This window comes from Scyliorhinus torazame, chromosome 2 (genome assembly GCF_047496885.1).
Source record: "Scyliorhinus torazame isolate Kashiwa2021f chromosome 2, sScyTor2.1, whole genome shotgun sequence".
Taxonomy (NCBI): domain Eukaryota; kingdom Metazoa; phylum Chordata; class Chondrichthyes; order Carcharhiniformes; family Scyliorhinidae; genus Scyliorhinus; species Scyliorhinus torazame.
In genome coordinates this window covers 386,233,182-386,259,342 of record NC_092708.1, presented here as the reverse complement: position 1 = coordinate 386,259,342, position 26,161 = coordinate 386,233,182, and the positions used below count along the sequence as shown (strand labels likewise).

General features: G+C 44.0%; 1 protein-coding gene and 1 non-coding gene across 8 annotated transcripts in view; one reads left to right on the top strand and one right to left on the bottom strand.

Annotated features, from left to right (window-relative positions):
• ston2 (stonin 2) overlaps positions 1 to 20,692 on the top strand; it is a 178,004-nt gene extending 157,312 nt beyond the window's left edge. For 6 of the 7 annotated variants that reach the window (XM_072493703.1, XM_072493678.1, XM_072493694.1 and 3 more), the window contains 3 exons: positions 5,471 to 7,759; positions 19,090 to 19,292; positions 19,901 to 20,692. In XM_072493703.1, the coding sequence (XP_072349804.1) occupies positions 5,471 to 7,759; positions 19,090 to 19,292; positions 19,901 to 19,984 (2,576 nt within the window). In that variant the 3' untranslated portion in view covers positions 19,985 to 20,692. Of the gene's footprint in view, positions 1 to 3,177; positions 3,263 to 5,470; positions 7,760 to 19,089; positions 19,293 to 19,900 lie in introns of those variants that run through there. The other variant, XM_072493713.1, reaches the window with a different exon arrangement.
• Positions 20,693 to 25,767: 5,075 nt separating this feature from the next.
• Positions 25,768 to 25,874, bottom strand: LOC140408121 (U6 spliceosomal RNA). Its single transcript, XR_011940039.1, has one exon. It is a non-coding gene; the product is annotated as a U6 spliceosomal RNA (small nuclear RNA).
• Between the last annotated feature and the right edge of the window lie 287 nt (positions 25,875 to 26,161).

The following is a 26,161-nucleotide window of genomic DNA, read 5'->3' as shown; positions in this document are numbered from 1 at the left end:
GTAAACCTTCTCTGAACTGCTAATGCATTTACACCTTTCCTTCAATAAGGAGACCAATACTGTATGCACTGCTCCCGATATGGTCTCACATTCCAATTTACTTGCTGGACTCTACAATCTCTCGCCATTTAGTTAAGTTTCTTTTGTATGGGGCAGCACGGTGGTGCAGTGGTTAGCACTGCTGTCTCACGGCGCTGAGGTCCCAGGTTCGGACCTGGCTCTGCGTCACTGTCCATGTGGAGTTTGCACATTATCCTTGTGTTTGTCTGGGTTTGTGGATTGGCAACGCTAAATTGCCCATTAATTGGGGGAAAAAATGAAAAATGAATTGGTTATTCATTGGGTATTGGATATTCTAAGTTTCTTTTTTATTCTTCCTGTCAAAATGGACCGTTGCACATTTTTCCACATTATGTTCCATTTACTGGATCTTTGTCCACTCACTTAACCTATCGATATCTCTTTGTCGCCTCCTTGTATCCTCTTCACAATTACCGATCTTTGTGCCATCACCAAATTTTGAAAACATACCTTTGACCCCTTCATCCAAGTAATTTATATAAATTGTAATATGCACGGGCAGCATGGTAGCACAGTGGTTAGCACTGTGGCTTCACAGCGCCAGGGTCCCACGTTCGATTCCCCGCTGGGTCTCTGTCTGTGCAGAGTCTGCATGTTCTCCCTGTGTCTGCATGGGTTTGACTCAACGGAATGTGGGTCATACAGACCCATCTCATTGCTGAATGCAGACGCCAAAATACTGGCCAAAATCCTAGCCAAAAGGTTGGAAGACTGTGTACCTGAGGTGATCGCAGAGGACCAGACGGGCTTTGTCAAAGGTAGACAGCTTACCTCGAACATTAGGCGCCTGCTGAACGTGATAATGACCCCCTCCAGGGAGAGAACACCAGAGGTGATCATCTCCCTAGATGCAGAAAAGGCCTTCGACAGAGTCAAATGGAAATACCTCATAGAGGTACTGGAGTGGTTCGGGCTTGGAACAGGGTTCACCTCCTGGATAAAGCTATACAACCCTCCCATGGCGAGCGTACGGACCAACAATACCAACTCCCGATACTTCCAGCTGCACAGGGGCACCAGACAAGGATGCCCACTGTCCCTGCTGCTGTTCGCTCGAGCGATCGAACCACTAGCAATCGCACTCAGAGCAGCAAAATGCTGGAAGGGGATCCGAAGGGGAGGCAGAGAGCATAGAGTCTCACTCTATGCAGATGACCTGCTCTTCTACATTTCGGATCCACAGAGCAGCATGGACGGAATCATCGCTCTCCTTAAAGAGTTTGGCGCCTTCTCGGGCTACAAACTCAACATGAGCAAAAGCGAGATCTTCCCGGTACACCCACAAGTAGGTGGGGCAGCCCGAACGGGACTGCCATTTAAACAAGCCCGGCTCAAATTCCGCTACCTGGGGATCCAAATAGCCCATGACTGGAAAGGGATCCACAAATGGAACCTCACCATTCTGACAGAGGAAGTAAAAACAGACCTGCAAAGATGGAACGCACTCCCTGTCTCCCTCGCGGGGAGAGTCCAGACGATCAATATGAACGTGCTGCCCAGGTACCTCTTCCTATTCAGATCCATCCCGATCTACATCCCCAAGGCCTTCTTCAAAGCACTAGACAAACTAATCATGGCGTTTGTATGGGGGGGGAAGAATGCTAGGATCCCAAAGAAGGTCCTCTAACAAAAAACAAAATCCAGGGGAGGGGGCTTGCCCTCCCAAACCGACAATTCTACCACTGGGCGGCGATGGACGAGCGAAGAAGGGGATGGATCAAGGAGCCAGAAGCCGAGTGGGTGCGCGCGGAAGAGGCCTCCTGCATGGAGACCTCCCTCCGGGCCCTCGCCATGGTGGCGCTCCCATCCCCACCCAAAAGACACTCCAGCGGCCCGGTGGTAATAGCCACCGTCCAGTCCTGGAACCAACTACGGCAACAATGTAGCCTGACCTGAATGTCGGGTAAAGCTCCCATCTGCAACAACCATAGGTTCACGCCAGCGCTGACTGACGCCACCTTCAAAAGGTGGGGACAGGACAGAAGGACACTGACAGTCAGGGACCTATACACGGACGGCAGGATCGCAACACTGGGCGAACTGACAGACAAATTCCAGCTAGCCAGGGGGAACGAGCTAAGGTACCTGAACTAAAATACTTCCTACAATCGGAGACGGGGACATACCCACAACCACCACGACAGACACTACTGGAAGAGTTACTGGACGCAAGCATACTAGATAAAGGAAACTGTAGTGACATGTGTGGCCGACTGGTAGAAGGGGCCGACACCGTACTGGATGCAACAAGAATGAAGTGGGAGGAGGACCTGGGGATCGAAATAGGGTGGGGACTCTGGAGCGAAGCACTGCATAGGGTCAACTCCACCTCACGTGCGCATGGTTCAGCCTGACACAACTAAAAGTGGTACATAGAGCCCACTTAACAAGAACCCGTATGAGTAGGTTCTTCCCGGAGGTGGAGGACAGATGTGAGCGGTGCCAAGGAGGCCCAGCCAACCATGTCCACATGTTCTGGTCCTGCCCCAGACTTGTGGAGTACTGGACAGCCTTCTTCGAGGCAATGTCCAAGGTGGCGGGGGTGAGGGTTGAGCCATGCCCGAAGGTGGCGGTCTTCGGGGTTTCAGACCAGCCAGATCTATTCCTGGGGAGGAGGGCAGACGCCCTTGCCTCGCTGATCGCCCGCCGTAGAATCCTGTTCGGCTGGCGGTCAGCAGCAAAACCCAAAGCTGCAGACTGGCTGTCCGACCTCTCGGAATCTCTCCAAATGGAGAAAATCAAATTCGCCATCCGAGGGTCAGACGACGGCTTCCACAGAACGTGGGAGCCATTCACCCAATTGTTCTGAGACCTGTTTGTGGCCAACAAACGAGCAGAAGAATAGCCAGGTAGCCAAGAAACAGGGGAGAGTAGCCAAAGCATGAGAGGGAGAGATAGACTGGGAGAGGGAGGTTGGGGGACAGCTAAATCTAAGAGGAAGGAAAGGCGAGCCACAGGGGGCAGGAGCGGGTAGAGGGAATAGACGGAACAATAGAGGAGAGCCAGTGAGGGGGAGGCAGGGAAATGTTAACAAACTTAACGTCCACAGGAACAGAGAAAACGGGAAGACGGGAGGGTCGCAGAAGCGGAAGTGCGCAGAGGCGGAACGAGATGACAACGGCAGCGAACTCCGTCTGGGAGAAGCAAGGGACGACAACACCACAAACAGATGCCTACTTATGTGTGTAAATAATTTTGCCAAGTGTACAGAGCTGCTGCTGTTGAGCGGGGGCATAATAGCGTCCAATGGCTTCTCAGGGAAAATTAAAACATCAGCAGCAGCAACGACCCGTAGGGGAGTTGGGGGTGAGTGCTCCGTTGGGAGGGTGTGGGAAGACTGAGGCGCGTGGGGTCACGTCTAGTCAATTGCTATTGTATATTCTCTTTTTACTCTTTGTTAATGTTCACTCTATTTTGCTGTGTTAGGATTATTACTATTTATTATGAAAAACTTTGCAAAACTTTAATTAAAAAAATATATTTTTTTTAAAAATACCAGGTGTCAGGTGACTTGTGGCAACCACCTTAAATCAGTGTATTTGCTTTTTTAAAGTCCTTTTAAAGCAGTTCAGTATATATTTGATCAGCTGGTGAGATTGAAGATTAATATCACACATGCACACATCCCGCAATCCTGACACAAGACAAAGGAATGGGCAATTAGGGCAGCACGGTAGCACAGTGGCTAGCACTGTGGCTTCACAACGCCAAGCTCCCAGGTTCAATTCCCCGCTGGGTCACTGTCTGTGCAGAGTCTGCACGTTCTCCCTGTGTCTGCGTGGGTTTCCTCCGGGTGCTCCGGTTTCCTCCCACATTCCAAAGACGTGCAGGTTAGGTGAATTGCCATGCTAAATTGCCCTCATTGTCCAAAACGGAGGTTAGGAGGGGTTATTGGGTTACGGGGATAGGGTGGAAGTGAGGCCTTAAGTTAGTCGGTGCAGACTCGATGGGCCGAATGGCATCCTTTTGCACTGTATGATCTATGAATGCACAATAAATGGAAGGATATCAAAATGGTGTCGAGGAGGTAGGGGACCTTGGAGTGAATGAAATGAAATGAAATGAAAATCGCTTATTGTCACAAGTAGGCTTCAAATTGCCACATTCTGGCGCCTGTTCGGGGAGGCCGGTACGGGAATTGAACCGTGCTGCTGGCCTGCCTTGGTCTGCTTTAAAAGCCAGCTCTTTAGCCCTGTGCTAAACCAGCCCTTAGATCCGTGAAAGTAGCAGGACAGGTTATCAGGTGATTAAGAAGGCATCTGGAATCTTTTCATTTATTAGCTGAAGCAGAGAATATAAGAACAGGGAGGTTATGTTGCAACTGTATAAAACATCAATTCGGTCACAACATGAGCACTGTGTACAGTTCTTGTCACCTCATTACAGAAAGGAGACCAGAGAGGTCACAGAGCAGATTTGTAAGAATGTTGCTGTCTGGAAAATTGCAGCTATGAGGAGAGATTTGTTAGGCTGAGGTTGCTTGGAACAGAGTGGTCTGAGAGAAGGTTTGATTGAGATATACAAAATTGTGACTGGCTTGGATAGGGTGGATGGAAAGGGCCTATTTACCCTAGAGGAGAGGTCAGTAGCTGGGGAAAGTTGATATAAATCACTCGGTAGAATGATTAGAGAGGAGAATTCACCCAGATGGTAGAGGTCTAGAACTCACTGCCCGAAAGGATGATAGAGGTAGAAATCCTCATTTAAAAGGTACCTGGATGTGCACCTGAAGTGCCTTAACCTGCAGGACTACAGACCAAATGCTGGAAAGTGGGATTTGGTTGGGTGGCTCGTTTCTTCAGCTGGCACAGACATGATGGATCAAGTGGCCTCCTCTGTGCCACAAGCTTTCTATGATTATAATTGTGCCCCGATTATCAGTAAGAACTTCTCCAGTGTTTCTCAGAGCACCGTTTTTCTTCACAGCTTGTGCAGCTGTAATTAAAGTTACCTATTGTTGCCAGCACAATTCTTTTGCTTGAACACTATTTCAGCCTCTTTCACATGGGAACACGCTGCATTTTTTAGTGTACCATTTCAACAAATTTTCTCATGATGGTTGGAGGGCAGAATGGGTAGCGGGGTGGTGGGGTTGTAGGTTTAGGCTGTCACTACATTGACAGAAAAGTGTTCTATCAATCTTCCATTGATGCTGTGGAAACTGATCAGAAGAATAAACATGGTAATTCCCACTGTTACATGTACAGGGTGCCTGTACAACTTGTTTACTAATCTGATGAATAATTATATGAAGCAGTTGAACATTTTTTAGTTTCAAGTATGATCAGCAGGCATAGTCCATTTCCAGCATTTTTTACTTTTATTTCTATACTTTAGCATTCAATTTTGTTTGTAACTCTGATTTTCAAATTTGTTTCTTTCTCTTCAGATGCTGGTTCTTTATCTCTTCACAATGGAACTAGCATGGAAACAGTGAACAGACTCCCTGATAACATGCAGCTGAATGGGTGCAGAATGTCAACAGCACGCTTTTCCACCTGGGTGACGTTTGATGATGATCGAGATCTTGTTTCACCAGGACAATCCCCTGCTTTAAAAGTGGGAGTTTCTCATAACTATAAAACTGAAAAGGACAAGACTTTCCATGGGCCTCAAACAGGCATTGAAAAAACAGCATCAAAGAATAATTTGGTGGATTTTTCTGCTGAAGAGAAGGATGATGTATTTGCATTAATTAGCCCTACTGTAAACCCCTTTTCACCAGTCCGCACAACTAACCCTTTCTTGGATGAAACTCTGCGTGATGTCCAGCCATCACCAATCAATCCATTTCGTGCATTCTTTGACCAAAATGAAAAGTCTGCCTTGGTGAATTCACTGGCAAACCCATCTCCGATCTTTCAACAGCAAAATGTACCTGACCCTCCATTTTCCGATGCAAATCTTGATTGTCGAAGGGATTCTCTTATGTCACCCAGTCTTTCTCCAGATCCTATTTCCCCAGGTTTTGGTGGAAACCTAAATGATCAAAATAATTCAGTTGTGTTCAAAAATTCTCCAGATTTGGTCTCTCCATTTCCTGCTGTAAACAATAATGACCAGAGGGATTCTGTTTATATTAATTTACCAAATGCAATGTCTTCATTTTCGGATGTAAAAGTCAGCAATCAAAGGGAATCTATTATATTCGCCAATACCAAGAATCTGATTTCTCCATTTTCTGATGTAAAAACCAGCAATCAGAGGAATTCTGTTTTCATGAATTCTGCAGATCCGATCACACATTCTGCTACTGATGTAAAAATCAATAATCAAAAAGATTCTATTATGCCATTTGGGCAGTCTCCAGATACTTCATTTTACAGTTCTCACGTTAATGGCCAAAGGAATTCTGTTATGTTCAGTAATTCTTTAAATCCCACATTTACAGATGATTCAATGCTTTACTGTAGTCATCTTGAAGCTCTAAATCAACTTAAGCAAATCCAGCTCTTGGATCCAGATCAACCAGACAGCCCTACCTTATATGATGATCCTTTGCACTCTCCAGAGACAGAAAGCTGCACATTTAGCTTTAATCACCTGCAGCCTAAAGATGGCTGGCCAATGATGCTGAGAATACCTGAGAAGAAGAACATTATGTCGTCAAGACACTGGGGACCTATATGTGTCAAAATGCTAGATAATGCATGTTTGCAACTCTTTTACGAAAAGGGTCTTGAAAAGCCTTTTCGGGAGGTCCAGCTTCTGCCTTGCCATGAGTTGTCTGAACTTAAACTTCAGAACTTTGATGAAAATGGGAAAATACACACTATAAGAATAGATCAAGTATTGTACAAGGAAAAACGGAAATACCACCCCATGCTAACAGTAGTACAAGCACCAGTAAGGGTGCAGGTGATGAAACTGGGCACTACAAGTTATGAAGATTATGAAAGTTTTGTGACTACATTTCGGGATATACTAATGAAATTACCAAGTGCCAGAGACATTTGTGCCAATTACTTTGAAGAAGAGATCACATTGGAAGTACAGGATGAATTTAGAGGTCTTGTGGCCAAAGCAGACAACAAGCTCATCCAGCACTCTGTGGTCACTCATGTCAGTGTTCTGGCTTTTGTGTCTGGGATGCCAGAATGCAGAATAGGCTTCAATGATGTTCAAATGAAGGGAAAAGAAGTGGTGTCGAGGCATGATATTGTTCCCACAACCACAACTAAGTGGATTAAAATAAGTGACTGTCAGTTCCACAAATGTGTGGCTGTTGATGAATTCAATGATTCCAGATTTATTAAGTTCTTACCATTAGATGGTCATAGGTTTGAATTAATGCGTTTCAGGACTACCTTTGGTGAAAAGACCCTTCCTTTCTCCCTTAAAACCTTGGCTACTGTTAAGGGTGCTGAAGTGGAACTTCAGTCTTGGTTGGTCGTGTCTTCAGGGTTTGTGTCGAATCAGGATCAATTTGCAGCAATACCTTGTGAAAATGTGATGATTCGATATCCAGTGCCGACGGATTGGGTTAAGAACTTTCGAAGAGAAGGTGTCTTGCGAGAGAAATCTCTGAAAGCCATAGTGAATAGAAGTGCCAGCTTTGGTAGTACAAGTTTGTCTGGCTCTGAGCCTGTAATGAGAGTAACATTGGGCAGTGCCAAATATGAACATGCCTTTAAGGCTATTGTATGGAGAATCAACAGGCTCCCAGACAAAAATTCAGGTGAGTGCCAGTCAGATTGTTCTGTATGGGTGGAAGATTTTACTGTAATGTTTTGCCCTAACTAGTCTATTTCTTTTCAGCAAAGTATGGTGTTGGATTACAATTGTACTACAAAGAAAAATGTTAAAAGTACCAAGTACAGAGTTCTGATTTCAGACAAGTTAAGGTCCATATAATTGGCTGACAAGCCGAGTATCAAAAGAATTCATGACGATATCATTGACATATTATTACACTGTAGTATATTTTCTTATTTTCATTTGATTACTGGGAATCCAAAATTTTGAAAGCTAATGTATCAGCTTAGGCTGAATGAAACTGAAACATTTCATTTCAGATTTGTATCAAGGACTACTTAATAGATCATGCACATGCAAATTCAAAATGGTCAGAACTATATAGCTTTAAAGGATATGCCTATCCAGATTGCTTCTAATGTTAAAGTACCAAGTGATCTAATTATGCTTGTTGGGAATATGTAACCTTAAGGGCAAAGTTCTGGAATAGTGTAGCACAAAAGGAAGCTATTCCTCCCATTGGATGTGCACTGCCTCTTTTGAAGAGGCTCCAAATCTCTGCAATTTTCTCTCTGCTTTTGGAAGGCTGCTGTTGATACTGTATTCGCCACCCTGTCAAACAGTGCTTAACCATTCATTGCACGAAAAAGCTTTTCCTCGAGTCTTTTGCCAATCATCTTAAATCTGTGCCCTTTGGTTATTGACCCTTCAGCTGTCGGAAACAGAATCCTTTTAGTCTATTTAAATCCTTCATTATTTTATATCAAGTCTTTTTGCCTTCTCTGATCTAAGGAGGGCAACCCCAATCTCTGCATTCTGACCACATAACTGTAATCCCTCGTCCCTAGAACCAGTCTGGTGACTCTTTCCTGTACTCTCTCCACAGCCCTCTTAATCTTCCTAAAGTGACACAATATCCAGCTGGAAGAATTTGTATTTTTACATGTGCTCAGCATAACTTTCTGGTTTTGTATCCTCCACCCTTACTTATAAACTCCAGGATCTGCTATGCTTTATTGATTGCTTTGTCAGTCTGTCCTACCACTTATAAAGATTTGTGCAAAGCACTCCCAGGCCTCACTCTTCGCACCCCCTTTAGAATTGTCCCTGCCATCACTATTATCACATATTTCTACCTCCATAACTCTGTCCATGCTGAAAACCTTATCCATAATCTTTAGATTTGACTATTCAGGCAAACTTGCATTCCACTTCCCACGACCTCTGTAAACATTCAAATTTCTACCATAACTTAACTCATCCAAGTCCCATTCAGCTATCACCCTGTGTTCACCTACCTACATTGCCTTCTGGTTAAGCAGTGGTCCAATTTTAAAACTCTCATCCTTTTTTCAAATCACTGTGTCCTCATGCTCTCTCTGTTATCTTGTCCAGGCCTGTACCCCTCCCATACATGTTTGCTCCTCCAATTCTGGTCTTCTAAATATCTCCGATTTTATTTGCTCCTCCATTGGCTGTACCTTAAGCTGCCACGGCCCTGAAGTCTGGAATTCCCTTCCTTAACCTATCCATCTCTTTAAGATGCTCCTTAAACCGTACCACTTTGACCAAACTTTTGGTCATCTGCCCTAATATCTATGTAGCTTGATATCAATTTTTTTATAGCTGTCCTGTGAAGTGCCTTGAGCTGTTTTATTTAATCAAAGGCGCTATATAAATACAAATTGTTATTATGAGGAGCATGGAAAGAGGATATAGTGACCCATTGGAATACAGCCCACTTTGGGTTGAAATTCTACTTCCAATTAGCCATAAAGAGATTAATACTGGTTATGTCTTGTCTGGAAGGGGATCAGCCATGACCTCATTAAATGGTAAAGGACTGTAGCCTACTGTGTTTCTAAAGTGTAGTTGTAGAGCAACTTTTGAGGAATCAAAACCAGCAACTTGTTCAGTAAATAGGCATACACACAATGTTCTTTCTGCACTGTAATTTTGTGTCTTGCACTATTCAATAGAGCATGTAATCCATGCCCTTAGGTTTAAAAGCCAAATTTGGCTACATTTGCAATGCTGCTCATCATTGTACAGTATTTCAGGTTACATCACATAAACAATGCATGCTATTTATTTTTTTTAAAAAATATTTTTATTCTCCTTTTTCACATTTTCTCCCACATTTACACCCATCAACAATAAACAATAATCAGCAAGATATGTCAATCCCCATAATAACAACGATCCCATCTGCCCACCAACCCCCAAACATCAGCCCACATGTTTCATAAACAAATGACAAAATGGAATCAGGGATTACCCATAGTCACCCTTAATCTACACAGCCCACCCACCCCCAACTAATGTTCGATGTTATCCAGTTCTTGAAAGTGCATAATAAATAGTGCCCATGACTTGTAGAACCCCTCCGAGCTTCCCCTCAGTTCGAACTTAACCTTCTCAAGGGTCAAGTATTCCAACAGGTCCCCCCGCCACGCCAGGGCACTGGGCAGAGAGGCTGCTCTCCATCCCAGCAGAATCCGCCTTCGAAGGCTATGATATCTGACTCCGCACCCATTTCCAACCCTTGCTGGTATGCACGCTATTTCTAACCTAGCCATGTGATATTTCAGAGTGGAGATGGCTTTGAGATCGTCATCAAAACCTATAGAATGGTAAAATCGTACAGGGTAGAAGAAGGCCCACTGCAAGAGCTATCCAATTCTTCCGACTTCCCTGGTCTTCACCCTAATATTTCTCCATTACCCTTCAAATTTTTCCTTTTCAAGTATTTATCCAATTCATTTTTTGAAAGTTATTGTTAAATCTGCTCCTGTCTTTCTTTCAGACACTGCATTCCAGATCACACCATCTCGCTGCATAAAAGAATTTCCCTTCATTTCCCCTCTGGTTTTTCTTTTTTTTTAAATAAATTTAGAATACCCAATTTCTTTTTCCAATTAAGGTGCACTTTAGCGTGGCCAATCCACCTACCCTGCACATCTTTGGGTTGTGGGGGTGAGACCCACGCAAACACGGGAGAATGTGCAAACTCCACACGGACAGTGACTGGGGGCCATGATTGAATCTGCGTCTCAGCGCCGTGAGGCAGCAGTGCTAACCACTGCACCACCGTGCCGCCTGAAAACTCCTCATTGTTAAGAATATTCTATTGAACCTTCCCTCTTGATGTTTGGCAATGTTTTGCTGGTTTTAGCGTGTGAGTCTTGCCTCAGTTAACTGTGTCATTTTGTATTCAAGTGACCTATAACTACAAAATGTTTTTGTATTTAAAAGAGCATTTATTTATTTACATATCCTTGGACAATATTAAGTAAACTATTAGATAGTCTTAACTCAGTTCTTTGTAAGCATTAATCCTCGCACTGATCGCAACCTTGACATCCTGTTTGCCACTGATATGAAATTCTGACCACTTATAATAATAATCTTTATTAGTATCACAAGCAGGCTTACATTAACACTGCAAGAAGTTACTGTGAAAATCCCCTAGTCGACACACTCCGGCGTCTGTTCAGGTACACAGAGGGAGAATTCAGAATATCCAATTCACCTAACAAGCACGTCTTTCGGGACTTGTTAAAGGAAACTGGAGCACCCAGAGGAAACCCACACAGACATGGAGAGAGCATGCAGACTCCGCACAGTGACCCAATCTTTGTTCTGTCTACACTGCTATCTCAGCTAAGCAGCAATTTCAGCACAATTACAAAACAATTATCAGTATTGAACAAGGCGGCACTGGGGACTGGGGAGAAGGGCATTTTTCAAGGTAAACTCTTTCTGAACTGCTCTGCATTAGCAGTGTCTGTGGGGACAGTGGTTGGTATGTTATAATTGATCTATTACATCCATGGGTTAGTGAGGAGTAAAGATTGATCCAGCATTCCCACAACTGAGAGGTAAACCGTGATGTGCATGTATGCTGAGGTTCATCGGTACTTTAATTGCTTGCCTAGACACACTATTTACAACGGTAAAGTTGCCATAGTCCCAGATGACCGTGGGCTGTTTTCCCCTTTGAGGGGGAGAGCTGACTGGTGGTGATTGATGACGATCACCACACCTCAGGTGAGGGGCAAGGCTGAGAAGGCAGTGCCTTCATGAATAACCTCAGCCAGTACGGGAATTGAACCTGCGTTGTTGGCCTTGTCCTGCATCACAAAAAAGCTGTGTAGTCCACTGAGCTAAACTGGCCCTCCATACACTGTTTATACTTGCGCAGTGATGCTCGTGGGCCTGCACCCTGACAGAGTAGGAATGTAAAGAATTAACAAAAACACACCTATGCCATGCCAAGACTTGCGAGTATCCTAACAATTGCAAAATTAGTTCCTGTAATCTGAAATCAAAAATGATACTGGAAATACCCAGCAGGCAGCATATGTAGAGTGACAAAAACAGTTAGCATTTCAGGGTCAGTGACCTTACATCAAATGAAATAACACAACGGCAAAATACTCCGGATGCTGGTAAACTGAGAGAATAACAGAAAATGCTGGAAATAAAATCCAGAACTCTTGTTCCAGTGAAAGGTCGTAGGCCGGATTTTCTCAGTGTTGGGAAGAACTTATAAAATGGCAGACCATTAAAAATGGCAGGCAGGCAGGACCCAGATGCGGAAGTTCCGCTCTCATTTCCAAATAGATGCTATTTTTGGCAGAAGGGGCAGTGTGGGATTTATACAGGAGGGATATGTTCTTGACAGTTGGTATATTCTGTTTAAGTGTCATGATCTGAAATCTTCCAAATCCTCTGATGTTTAAATGTGAAAAAGGCTGAATCTGTCAATGAGTGTTTGAAAAAAGAGTTTGTTGAAAAAAGACTTTGTTGGACTTTTTTGATTGACAGGCCATCTGGTGTAAGTCTAAGTAAAATACTGTCTGATCATGCCATTTCATTAGACTTCTTTGACATTTGTTGAAGTAATATATCACTATAAATGCTTGGCAGATCTTCAAAAGCTACAATTAACTCAGCAGGGGATTCTCTGTTTACAGTCTGATTGACAGTTTAAGAGTCTATTAAATGATCAGCTGCCGTGGGATCTGAATAGAAGTTGGTTTGCTTCGGCAAGATTTTTAAAAAATATTTTTATTCAGTAAATGTTCAATTATAACATACAAAATGGTCAAACAAATTTATATGATTTTTATTTTTAAAAATCCCAACAATCCAGCCCCCCCATTCCATATTTACCAGAACACTTCCCCCCCCCCCCCCCCCCCCCGCCCCACCATTGCTGACAACAGCCAGCTACTTAAAGAAGGTAATGAGCGGCAGCTGCATAGAGTAAATCCTCTCCTCTAATCCCCTTATGGCATACTTTATAATAATAATCTTTATTGTCACAAGTAGGCTTATATTAACACTGCAATGAAGTTGCTGTGAAAATCCCCTAGTCGCCACATTCCGGTGCCTGCTCGGGGACGCAGAGGGAGAATTACCTAACAGCACGTCTTTTGGGCGGCATGTGGTGCAGTGGCTAGCACTGGGACTGCGGCGCTGAGGACCCGTGTTCGAATCCCAACCCTGGGTCACTGTCCGTGTGGAGTTTGCACATTCTCCCCATGTCTGCTTGGGTTTCACTCCCACAACCCAAAGATGTGCAGGTTAGGTGGATTGGCCATGGTAAATTGCCCCTTAATTAGAAAAAAATAATTGGGTACTCTAAATTTATCCCAAAAAAAATGTTTTAAATGGAAAAATTGTGGGGCATTGGATTTGCACCAACACCGTTAGTCCAGGAAGTTAAAGTAAAGGCATATTAGGAAAGGACCACCAAAAAAAAAAACACGTCTTTCGGGACTTGTGGGAGAAAACCGGAGCGCCCGGAGGAAACCCACACAGACACCGGGAGAAAGTGCAGACTCCGCACAGACAGTGACCCAAGCCGGGAATTGAACCCGAAACCCTGGCGCTATGAAGCAACAGTGCTAACCACTGTGCTACCTTGCTGCTCCTAAGTAATTCAGGGCAAGACCAAAACATATGTGAGTGGTTCGCTGGTCCCCTCAAATAACACTCACATCCTCTACACCTGAAAAAAAAACACTCGCGTGCCTTGGTCAAGTGCTCCCTGTATACCACTTTAAACTGAATCAAACTCAACCTTGTACAATAAGAGGTCACATTGACCCTATGCAAAATCTCACTCCACACCTCCACCGCCCCTCCCCTCCAAAACCAAACCCAAGTCTTCCTCCCATTTACCCTTTACTTTCTCCAGCGAAGCCTTCCCCATCATCTGCCCTTATATATCTGATATCCTCCCTCCCCTATCTTGTCAAGAGACATCACCTTATCCATTATTGAAGGTGCCTGCAACCGAGGAAACAGAGTTACTTGTGCACAAAGTTCAGTACTGGAGTCCTTTCCTCCAAGTACAACAGGAGGGCATCCCACCTCTTAAAGTCCACCTTCACCCTCTCTACCAGACTGGGCTGGTTCAACTCGCGTAACATAGCCCAATCATGAGGCTATCCATATTCCCAGGTACCTAATACTAATCCTGGCCAGCCAAAACGGTAACCTTTCCAGATCAGCAGCCTTCCCCAGAGAGTTCAGTGGAAAAACCTCACTCTTGTCCATGTTCAATCTATATCCTGAGAATGAATCAAACTTCATAAGCACCTCCATTATCTTCCCCACATTAAAGAGACGGTCCGTGATACACAGTAATAAATCGCCTGCATACAGGGGCACCCTATACGCCCTACCTCCCCTCTCTATACCCCTCCACCTGGCTGGCGACCTCTGGACCAATCCCGGGGAGGGCAACAGCCTTAACCTGAACTATCTCCTGAGAAGCCGCCTTCTACCTCAGCTGGTGAACCAATAAATTGTTCACTTTCTCCCCTACTCGTAAAAGGTCCGTCTCGCACAACGAAGCTGGCTCACCACCTTCCCAATCGACTCCAACTCAAACCCCATCTGAAGCTTCTTCCTCTCCGCTAACAGCTCTGCCATTGGGGCGGCAGAGTATTGATGGTCCATCTCAAGGATGGAATCCACCAAAATCTGCGTCTCCGCCCTACCAGACTTTTCTCTGTGAGCTTTAAACAAAATTATCTACCCCCGATGACCGTCTTTAGTGCTTCCCAGAACGTGGAAAGTGAGACCTCCCCATTCTTATTAATATTCACATATTTTCCAATAGCGGAGATCATCCTCTCACAAAACCACTTATCTGCGAGAAATGGTGTATCCAACCTCCATGGGGCCACTGAGCCCATCTCCAGCCACATATCCACATAGTCTGGGGTGTGATCTTATATTACCAATGCCAAGTACCCTGGCCCCACAACCCCAGGGAGTAATGGCTTCCCCACCACAAATAAATCAATATGGGAGTAGATCCTGCGCACATGTGAAAAGAAGGAAAACTCTCATCCCTCGGTTATCTAAATATCCACGGTCCGTCCCCCCCACCCCCACCCCCCTCCCCTCCCGTTCCATGAATACAAGCAGCTCCTTTGCCATCCCCGATGTTGGCCTTGACCTGTCCAGCCTGGAGTCTAACACACAATTAAAGTCCACCCCCCATAATCAACTGATGCGAGTCAAGCTCGGGGCTGGCCGCCAGCATCTTAATAAAGTTGTGTTGTCCCAGTTGGGCCCATATGCGTTCACTAAGAGCGCCGGAGCGCCTGACAAAACCCACTCACTATCACATATCTCCCCCTCGAGTCCACCAAAATATTAGCCACCAAAAGGTCACCCTCCTATTGATCAGCACCGCAGACCCCCTCATCCTTGCACCAAACCTTGAGTGGAACCACAGAATTCAGTATTTTAGAACCATAGATTTTCTACCGTGCATTTCAGCCCATCAGGTCCCGACCCTCTGAAAGACAACACTACCTAGGTCCACTCTCCCACCCTATCCCCCTTACCCCATCTAACGTACACATTTTTGGACACCTAAAGGGCGATTTTAGCATGGCCCATCCACCTAACCAGCACATCTTTGGACTGTGGGAGGAAACCAGTGCACCGCTGGAAACTCACGCAGACACAGGGAGAAAGTGCAAACTCCACACAGTCGCCCAAGGCCGGAATTGAACCAGGGTCCCTGGCACTGTGAGGCAGCAGTACGAACCACTGTGCCACCATGCCGCCCCACCCACCCGTTCCGCAGTCTTGTCTGGTCTCAAACTCTCAAATGTGTGGCCTGCAAGAAAACAACATCTGCCTTCAAATTCTTTAGATGGACAGAAACCCAAGACCTTTTAACTGGCCCATTTAACCCCCTCACATTCAATGTAACCAACCTGATTAGGGGCCTCTGCCTCTTTCTCCCCCTCCCCTCCTACGATCAGCCATATTCCATCTGCAAGGAAGTCCAACTTACACCAGCTCCAGGCCCATCCAAGGTGGCCACTGTCACCCCCCCCCCTCCTAGCCCCTCAGTGCCCCACCCCCACTGGGCACCAACCAAATGACCTACCCAACTCCAACAACCCCTCCCCCGCCATCCCGAACATTTCCACAGTTCAAAAGAAAGATAAAAGAGGGCAGCAAGGTGGCTCAATGGGTTAGCACTGCAGCCTCACGGCGCCGAGGTCCCAGGTTCGATCCCGGCTCTGGGTCACTGTCTATGTGGAGTGTGCACATTCTCCCCGTGTTTGTGTGGGTTTTGCCCCCACAACCCAAAGATGTGCAGGGAAGGCGGATTGGCTACAATAAATTGCCCTTAATAGGAAAAAATGAATTGGGTACTCTAAAAAAAATTATAAAGATAAAAGAACCACAAATCCTGAAAAAGGGCAAAGAAACGGCAAAACACACCAAAAAACAAACATTCAGAGTAACCAATAACTTCATTCAATGCTCCCCAGTCCATGCTTCTTCAGAAAGTCATTTGCCTCCCCCAGCATGTCAAAATAATAGCCCAAATTTCTGAACGGGACCTGAGGCGAGCAAGGTACACCATTCCAAAACGCACCTTGCTCTTGTAAAAAGCTGTCTTGGCCTTGTTAAACCCTGCACGACAGGGTGGCACAGTGGTTAGCTGTGCTGCTTCACGGCTCTGAGGACCCAGGTTCGATACTGGCCCCAGGTCACTGTCCATGTGGAGTTTCCACATTTTCGCCATGTCTGCATGGGTTTGGGTGGGTTAATCTAAGACTGCCCTCCTCACTATTTATCATCCTACCAATTTTCATATTATCTGTGAACTTCCTGATCAACCCTCCTACATTCATGTCTAAATCATTTATATAAACCACAAACAGCAAGGGCCCCAACACTGATCCTTATGGGACCCCACAGGACACAAGTTTCCAGTAGATTATTGACATAGATTATTGAGGTGAAGGGGGGGGGGTGAAGCAAATGATCCAACTGTTACAATGGAGTGCATTTTATTATTCATTTAGTAGACTTTGAAAAATACATTTTTCACTCAATACCTTATCTATACTTAAAAATACATAGAAGTTACACCATGGAAACAGGCCATCCAGTGTGATTTGTGTGTTATTGTTTATTCACCATTTAAGAACCATAGAATTCCTGCAGTCTAGAAGGAGGCCATATGGCCCATCGAGTCGGCGCCCACCCTCTGAAAGAGCACCCTACTTAGTACTACTGCTCTGCCCTATCCGTGTAACCCTACCTAACCTGCACATCCCTGGACACTAAGGGGCAATTTAGCATGGCCAATTCAGCTAACCTGCACATATTTGGACCGTGGGAGGAAACCGGAGGTAACCCACGCAGACTTGGGGAGAACGTGCAAAATCCACACAGACTGTAACGTAGGGCTGGAATCGGACCCAGGTCCCTGATGCTGTGAGGCAGCAGTGCTGACAACTGTGCCACCATGCCACCTCAAGCAAATTGTTATACTTGTATTTACCCATTCTATACCCATATTCCTTCAAGCCTTTTTCCTTCTTCTATTTATTCAGCCTGATCTATAATATTGGCCATTTCTACCTCAGTCACCTAAGCCTGGGAGTGTGTTCTACAGCCTCACAACTCTGTGTGAAGAGGTTTCTCTTGATCTCTGTTTGAAATCTCTTACATTCAAGGCAGCACGGTGGTGCAGTGGTTAGCACTGCTGCCTCATGGCGCTGAGGACCCGGGTTCAATCCCAGCCCCGGGTCACTGTCCATGTGGAGTTTGCACATTTTCCCCGTGTCTGCGGTGGTCTCATCTCCACAACCCAAAAGGATGCGCAGGGTAGGTGGATTGGCAACACTAAATTGAAAAAAAAAAGAATTGGGCACTCTGAATTTAAAATTTAAAAAAATCCCTTGCATTCAAGTTTTTATCTGCGACTCCTCATTTTTGAATCTTTAACTACTCGAAATAACTTGCTTCTCACAATCTTGCCTCGCCCTTTCATAATTTAAATCCCTTCTGTCACAATGCTCCTGCATCGTTCTATTGACCACAGACCAAGTTTTTCAAGTCTTTACATTTGTAATTCCTAATGCAGGCAATATCCTAACAAATCTAAGCTGTATCCACTCTGAGGCCTCAATACCCGTCCTACTGTATGTGGAGCACAATTTAAGAACCAGGGGCAGAAGTGGGCAATTCTCGGCTTCAACTCAAATTTCCTGCCCGCTTTCCATAACCCTTCAACCCATTACTAATTAAAAATCTGCCTATCGCCTCAAATTTACTCAATATCCCGACATCCACTGCTCTCCTGGGGTAATGAATTCCACAGATTCCCGACCTTTTGAGAGAAGTAATTTCTCCTCATCCGTTTTTTAAATCTGCTACCCCTTATCCTGAAACTATGACCTCTTGTTCTAGAATGCCCCACCAGAGGAAGCATTTGCTCTACGTCTACTTTGTCAATACCTTTATCATCTTGTATACCTCAATTAGATCTCCTCTCATTCAACTCATTCATAGGCCTAAACTGCTCAATCTCTCTTCATAATACAAACCCCTCAACTCATCTCAATGCTACACATGGCACTCTAATCGAAGTTTGTTCAAGGTTTATATTGACTCATTAAAACTTCTTGGCTTTTATACTCTGCACCTCGTGAGATAAAACATGCAATTTCATTAGCTTTTTTATAGCCTCATTCTAACTGATTCACCTGAGGAAGGAGCAGTGCTCCGAAAGCTAGTGTTTGAAACAAACCTGTTGGACTTTAACCTGGTGTTGTAAGACTTCTTACTATCTGGTGTCGGTCACAAAGTTAGGTAGTGAGTTGCCTAGTTTTATTGTGTGACCCTTTATACATACGGATTGTTTATAATTGAATGCGTTGGCTGGCATCTGGTAAAAGCTAATAATTATTTCTCTAAAAATGGTTTAAAGGTGATAATGCTCATTATTCTAACAAAATTATGTTTCTCCAGCTTCAGGCCATCCACATTCTTTTTACTGCCACTTGGAGCTAGGATCTGACCGGGAAGTGCCTGTTAGTTTTGTCCACTATGTGGATGTGGAGTTTGACATGCCCAGTGCTTCAGCGTCCAAAGCAGCTGTTCGATCAGTTGGAGTTGGCGATAAGAGTGATGTGAGAAAATGGGTCGTTTACAAAGCTCATTATAGTTATCAGGTACATTCTCGTTTATGTGCACTGTATGGTACATTACTAATTCATTCACCTCTCTTGAACAATTAAACACTTAGTTCAAAGATAACTCATTTACAAAAAACTCAAACCTTGTATTCAGTTCTGTCCCATTCCTCCTAAGGGTTGCTGCTGAATTGCTCATGCACATGAAGGGTACCCCATGCATAGATCATTAAACCAAACTACGAGAAAAATGCAAACAAATGGGCTTAACTCATCCTTCCAAAAGAAATTCTACCAGACTTCTGCTGTAAATTTCTGTGCATTCATAGGCTGTGGGTATCACTGGCAAGACCAGCATTCATTGCCCATCCCAACTTTCCCTGTTTGATATAACTGATTCAATCACCGTGAAAAATTAATTCTGTTGCTCCCATTTTTTAATGCTGATCTTGCATCAAATGGGGAAGAGTCACAAGATACATGAAATATGTTCATGAATATTTTCCAGATTATACTTGGGGTATGAATCGTATTTCTTGGCCAAGGCAAAAGCCATTATGTTAACTTTGTGGTGACACTTGTTTCTGGACTAATTTTGAAAGCTGTGCTAACATCTTCGCTGACTGTCTTGTATGAATTTTGTTTAGGTGGAAATGGAACAGAGAAAGGTTCGGGCTCCAAATGTGGATAGTATGGAAACTGATCTTCCAGACGAGTGCATTCAGCAGTGAAGCACTCCAAGCTCAGAGGCAAGATGATGGATTTGTATTGTGACCATGCAAATTCAATTTGCATCAAATAGCACAATGTTGCCACCATACAGGTTTCAAGCCCTGAAGAGGACAAAAGAGAAGGAATGTTGATTCCAGTATTTCATGAATTTGATTTGAGTAAAATACAATGCAGAGGCTGAAAGGAGCTTGGACAACAGGACATTGATCCAATATTAGATTCAGAAAAGATTGGATTCAATCTCCCTTTTATGGATTACATGTATAGCACTGGTCATTTTTCCAAATACCACATAACCATTTTAAAAAATGTTCTGCATACTCAGAACCTCGAGCAGAGTGGAGAGAATGTAAGCCCCAGTTTAGAGTGAAATATTGGTCTTGTTGCTTCTTCCCCATTTATTTCTCTTGGGGAATAACAGAAGAATCATCACAAGTTTGCATGCAACAGACCTCCTTGCCCTTTCCTTGCTGTTCAATGCTTGTGTATCTGACATTAAGGTTTTATGATAGTTATTTTTGTTTCCTGACAATTCTGAAATGAAAATGCTTAAATTAAAGATAGTTTCCTTCTTTTGGCCTACTGAGACTGCAGTTTTCAAATCACTTTATTGGTTTTTTTTAAACATTGTTAAGATGCATCGTCTTTGAAAAAATGCAGTATGCCCTCAACCTATTGTGAAAATTAAATGTTTTTCAGAGCTGTGAGCAAGGAGCTTGTGACTTTTTTCATCTTGCTAATTCTCTCTGTGAATGCCTCAGCATACCAATTTCTTAGTGGATAATGCATTACTTAGTTCTGAGCCACGCAGAGCAAGATAAATCCAGGTTCAAGCCGCAGTCTGGGGTGAATTTGCGAATCTAACATAGGAACATATGAGGAGTAGGCCATTCAGCCCATCGATCCTGCTCCACCATTCAATATAATCATGGCCGATAATCCACTTCAATGCCCCTTTTCCCCACATTATCCCTATCTCCCTTTGTCATTGGCATTTAGAAATTTGTTATCACTACTTTAGTTTTTATTTTTTTTTAAATTAATTTAGAATACCCAATTCTTTCTTTCTTCCAATTAAGGGACAATTTAGTGTGGCCATTCCACTTGCCTGCATTTTTTTGGTTATGGGGGCGAAACCCACACAGACACGGGGAGAATGTGCAAACTCCACATGGACAGTGACTCAGGGCCTGTTTATTACTACTTTAAACATACTCAATGACTGAGCTTTTGTTGGCTGAGCTTCCACAGCCCGCTGAGGTGGAGAATTCCAAAGATTCACAGCCCTCTGAATAAAAAATATTTTCATCTCAGTCCTAAGTGCCTTCCCCCTTATTTTGAAGTTGTATTCCTCTTTGGTTCTCCACTCCCTAACTAGCAAGAACATCTTGCCTATATCAACCCTGTCTAGCCCATTAAATATTTTGTAAATTTTAATACGATCACCTCTCATTCTTCAGAACTCAAGATAATCCAGGCCCAGTCTCCCCAATCTCTCTTCAGAAGACAGTGCTCCCCACCAGGAACAAGTCTGGTGAACCTTCCTCAGATAAGATTTGGGTTTTGCAAGGATCACTCAGCTCCTGATCTCATTACAACCTTGGTCCAGACATGGACAAAAGAGCTGAATTGCAGAAGTGAGGTGAGAGTGACTGCCCTTAGTTCCAGGTGTTATGGGCCAGGGTTTAGAGAACCCTAAAGTGTATCATGGAGTTCACCTGACCCACAACTTTTACTAGATTGTGGTATGGGGAGCACACGGCCCACTCTACAGGTGTGGTACAGCAGAAATGGAAAAGTATTTTTTAAAGCAAAACAATGTTTATTCTATGAACCCAAGTTAACCTTTTTAAAACATACAGTGAACATCTTAGCAATTCAAATACAACCCCCAAAGAATACAACACTAAGTAATTCATAAGCTGTCCTTTTAACATCCAGAAGACTTTTAAATAAACTTTCAGCAGAAGCACATCAGGTTAAAGTCACTACTAAGAGCAGTTAGTCGTTTTAAATCACAAAAGGATCGATTTACATTCTTTAGATTACAGAGAGAGCCTCTAATACACCTTCTGGCTGTGACTGCAGCTATCCAGCTCTGAAAACGAAACTATAAAACACCTTGCAGCATACAGCCTAAAACGAAAGTAAAAAGCTGACAGACAGCCCAGCTCCACCCACACTCTGACATCACTGCAGTAATAAACACCCATTTCTTAAAGGTACTCTCACTACAGATACTTATATACACACCCATTTATAAATACCCATTTCTTAAAGGTACTCTCACATGACACAGGACATCACTGCAGGAGTTCCTCAGGGTAGCGTCCTAAGCCCAACCATCTTCAGCTGCATCGTCAGTGACCTTTCCATTATAAGGCCAGAAGTGGGGATGTTTGCTGATGATTGCATAATGTTCAGCATTCGTGATTTCTCAGATACTGAAGCAGTCCATGTCCAAATGCAGCAAGACCCGGACAATATCCAGGCTTGGCCTGACATGTGGCAAGTAACATTCGTGCATGGCAATGACATCGCCAATAAGAGAGAATATAACAATTGCCCCTTGACATTCAATGGCATTACCATCAATGAATCCCCCACTGTCAACCTGGGGTTACAATTGACCTGAAATTGAACTGGACAAGCCATATAAATATTGTGGCCGCAAGAACGGGTCAGAGGCGAGGGATCCTGCAGTGAGTAACTGACCCTCTGACTCCCCAAAGCTTGTCCACCATCTACAAGGCACAACTCAGCCGTGTGATGGAATACCCTCCACTTGCCTTGATGAGTGCAACTCCAACTTCACTCTAGAAGCTCGACACTATCCTGGATAAAACAACCCCGTTTGACACCCCTTCCACAAGCATTCACTCCCTCCACAACCGATGCACAGTGGCAGCCATGCATACCATCTACAAGATGCACTGCGAGAACTCACCAAGGCTCCTTAGGCAGCATCTTCAAAACCCACAACCACTATCATCTAGAAGGACAAGGGCGGCAGCTAATTGGGAACATCAGCACATGGAGGTTCCCATCCAAGTCACTCACCATACAGAAATGGAAATATATCCTGGAAGGCCCTCCCTAACAGGGTGCAGCACGGCAGCACAGTTGCTTCACAGCTCCAGGGTCCCAGGTTCAATTCCCGACTTGGATCACTGTGCGGAGTCTGCACATTCTCCCCGTATCTGCGTGGGTTTCCTCCGGGTGCTCTGGTTTCCTCCCACAGTCCAAAGACGTGCAAATTAGGTGGATTGGCCATCATAAATTGCCCTCAGTGTCCAAAAAAAAAGGTTAGCTGGGGTTACAGGGATAGGGTGGAGGTTGTGGGTTTAAGTGGGGTGCTCTTCCTAACGGCTAATGCAGACTCGATAGGTTGAATGGTCTCCTGCACTGTAAATTCTAAAAAAAAACCAGCAGTGTGGGTGTTACCGACACCTCAGAATGCAGGTGTTCAAGAAGCCAGCTCACCACCATCTTCTGAAGGGCAATTAAGGATGGACTATAAACCTAGCAAACAACACTCGCCCTGTAAATGAATAAAAAGGGGCACCGAAACGGTGCACACAAATCCAGGTTTGGTCTAACCAAGGTTGCGTACAATTGAAGTAAGACTTCACTACTCCTGTACTCAGACTCTTTTGTGACAAAGGCCTTCCTAATTGCTTGCTGCACCTGCCTTCAGTGTCTTATTTTAAAAAAAATTTAAAGTGCCCAATTATTTTTTTTCCAATTAAAGGGCAATTTAGCGTGGCCAATCCACCTAATCTGCTCATTTTTGGGTTGTGGGGGTGAAACCCACGCAGACATGGGGAAAATGTGAAAACTCCACACGGACAGTGACCCAGGGCCGGCATTCGAATCTGGGTCCTCAGCGCCGTGGTCCCTAAGCGAACCACTGCACCACACGCCGCCCTGTTTTCAGTGTCTTATTGACTTGGAAACCCAGGTCCCTCTGTACATCTACACATTCACTCTGTGCACCAGTTCCTCCTGCCAACGTGGATAATCTCACATTGTTCCACATATTCCATGTTCCTGCCCATTCACTTTCCAAATCCTCTTGAAGCCTCGTTGCACCTTTCTCACAACACAATCCCACCTAGCTGTGTGTCATCTACAACTTAGAAATATTATATTTGGTCCCCAAATCCAAATCATTGATATATATTGTATTGATTCTCAGCCTTTTAGCTAAGATCAAGCGTCAGGTCAAGCCCAAGATGAGGTGCGATGCCTTTTCTTGTCAGCTTGGATCTTTTACGTCTCTCTTGTGGAGACCATGAATTGGGTTCAATTTGAATTTGAATTCACTTTTGGATTGCGGATTTGCCCTGTTCACTCCGCACATTGGCTTTTGTTATTGAAAATATGGAAAGATGTGTCATTTGAAACATGGAAGTCTGGCAAAATCTGGTCTGAGAGAAACGTGAGAGAATACAGGGCAAGATCCCACAAAGGGCTAACAGCAGCTGCCAGGGAAGGATTGTAAAATGCAGATATCCTTGGTCAAGCAGGCTTAGCAAACCAGACAAACAGGATTTTGAATGAAGCCAAAAACAGTGGCTCACACCTTCATTGAAAGTAACTATCTTAGTAAGGATCTGAAAAAGAATGGATGAGGTTCAGCTGAATTTGGTGAGAATTCTAGGTGTGAAAAGTTGCTAATACCAGGTAAATTAAAGAAAACTGGGAGACTATCAGTCTACGAGAAACATAATTTCAAGCCAAAATGAAAGTCAAAATTATGAGCTGAGGACACAATTGGAAAATAAAACTATAGAAATGACAGGAATTAAAAATAACACCTCTTGAAACCAAAGCATTTTGAATATCACAAAGGACACAATGTAACCAGATCTATGAGATGAGGTTATGTCAAAATGAATGTTTAGATCAAAGATACTTTTTACAATCAAAGAGAATCAAGAGTTATTTTGCAATAAGGTCATAAAAACTAGATAACTGAGAAATATATAAAAACCCGAAGAAAGGGGACAGCCGGCAGAGCCAGCTCTCATAGCTCGGTACATGGGAAAGATAGGACACAGCAACCGAGCTCATCAGCAAATACATCTAAAGAAGACCAGATTTTAAAAAGAAGATTGATTGTCAAGTTGGGCCTGAAGGTCCCTTCAACCAACCAGAAGGATCCAGAAGCAAGATCTTTTTACTTTTCTGTAAAGACAGTGATTGCATCTTTTAAAAAGAAAAGAAAAATATAATAATAAAATAACTTAAAAGTTTTAACCTGAAACAGTGGTTATTAGCCTACTTTACCTACTTAGCAATGCAGGACCCAGGATATCAATGCTACTGAGAGGTAAGTAGGTAAAATTCTTCGGTGAAGGTATGGATTATACCGGGGGATAACTTGAAAATATAGTTTGACCTGAATAGCACCCACCGAAGCCTGTATCGGAGTCGGGGAGTGAGAATTCCTGTTCACCATTTAGAATATTGACCCTTTTTTTGGTATAGGGGGACTTCTAAGAATAGTGGTGAGTTTTTAACTTCATTTTGTAACTTTATGAATCAGATTTTAAAAATAAAGTGATTATACATTGTGAATAGCTGGGACCCGAGTACTGATCCCTGCATTACCCCACTAGTCGGAGGTTTACAGCATGAAAACTGGCCCTTAAGCCCAACTTGTCCATGCCGCACAGTTTTCACCACTGACCTAGTCCCAATTGCCCTCATTTGGCCCATATCCCGCTAATCCCAACTTCCCCATATAACTGTCTAAATGCTTTTTTAAAAAATTATTTTTTATATGGAACACTTCACGAATTTGTGTGTCATCCTTGCGCAGGGGCAATGCTAATCTTCTCTGTCTCGTTCCAATTTTAGTATATGTGCTGCCGAAACGAGCACGCCTGTCTAAATGCTTTTTAAAAGACAAAATTGTATCCGCCTCTACTACTGCCTCTGGCAACTCATTCCAGACACTCACCACTCTCTGTGTGAAAAATATTGCCCCTCTGGACCTTTTTGTATCTCTCACCTTAAACCTCTGCCCTCTAGTTTCCCCCTACCTTTGGGAAAAGATGTTGAGTATCTACCTTATCTATGCCACTCATTATTTTATAGATCTCTATTAGATCACCCCTAAGCCTCCTACACTCCAGGGGAAAAGTCCCAGTCTATCCAGTCTCTCTGTC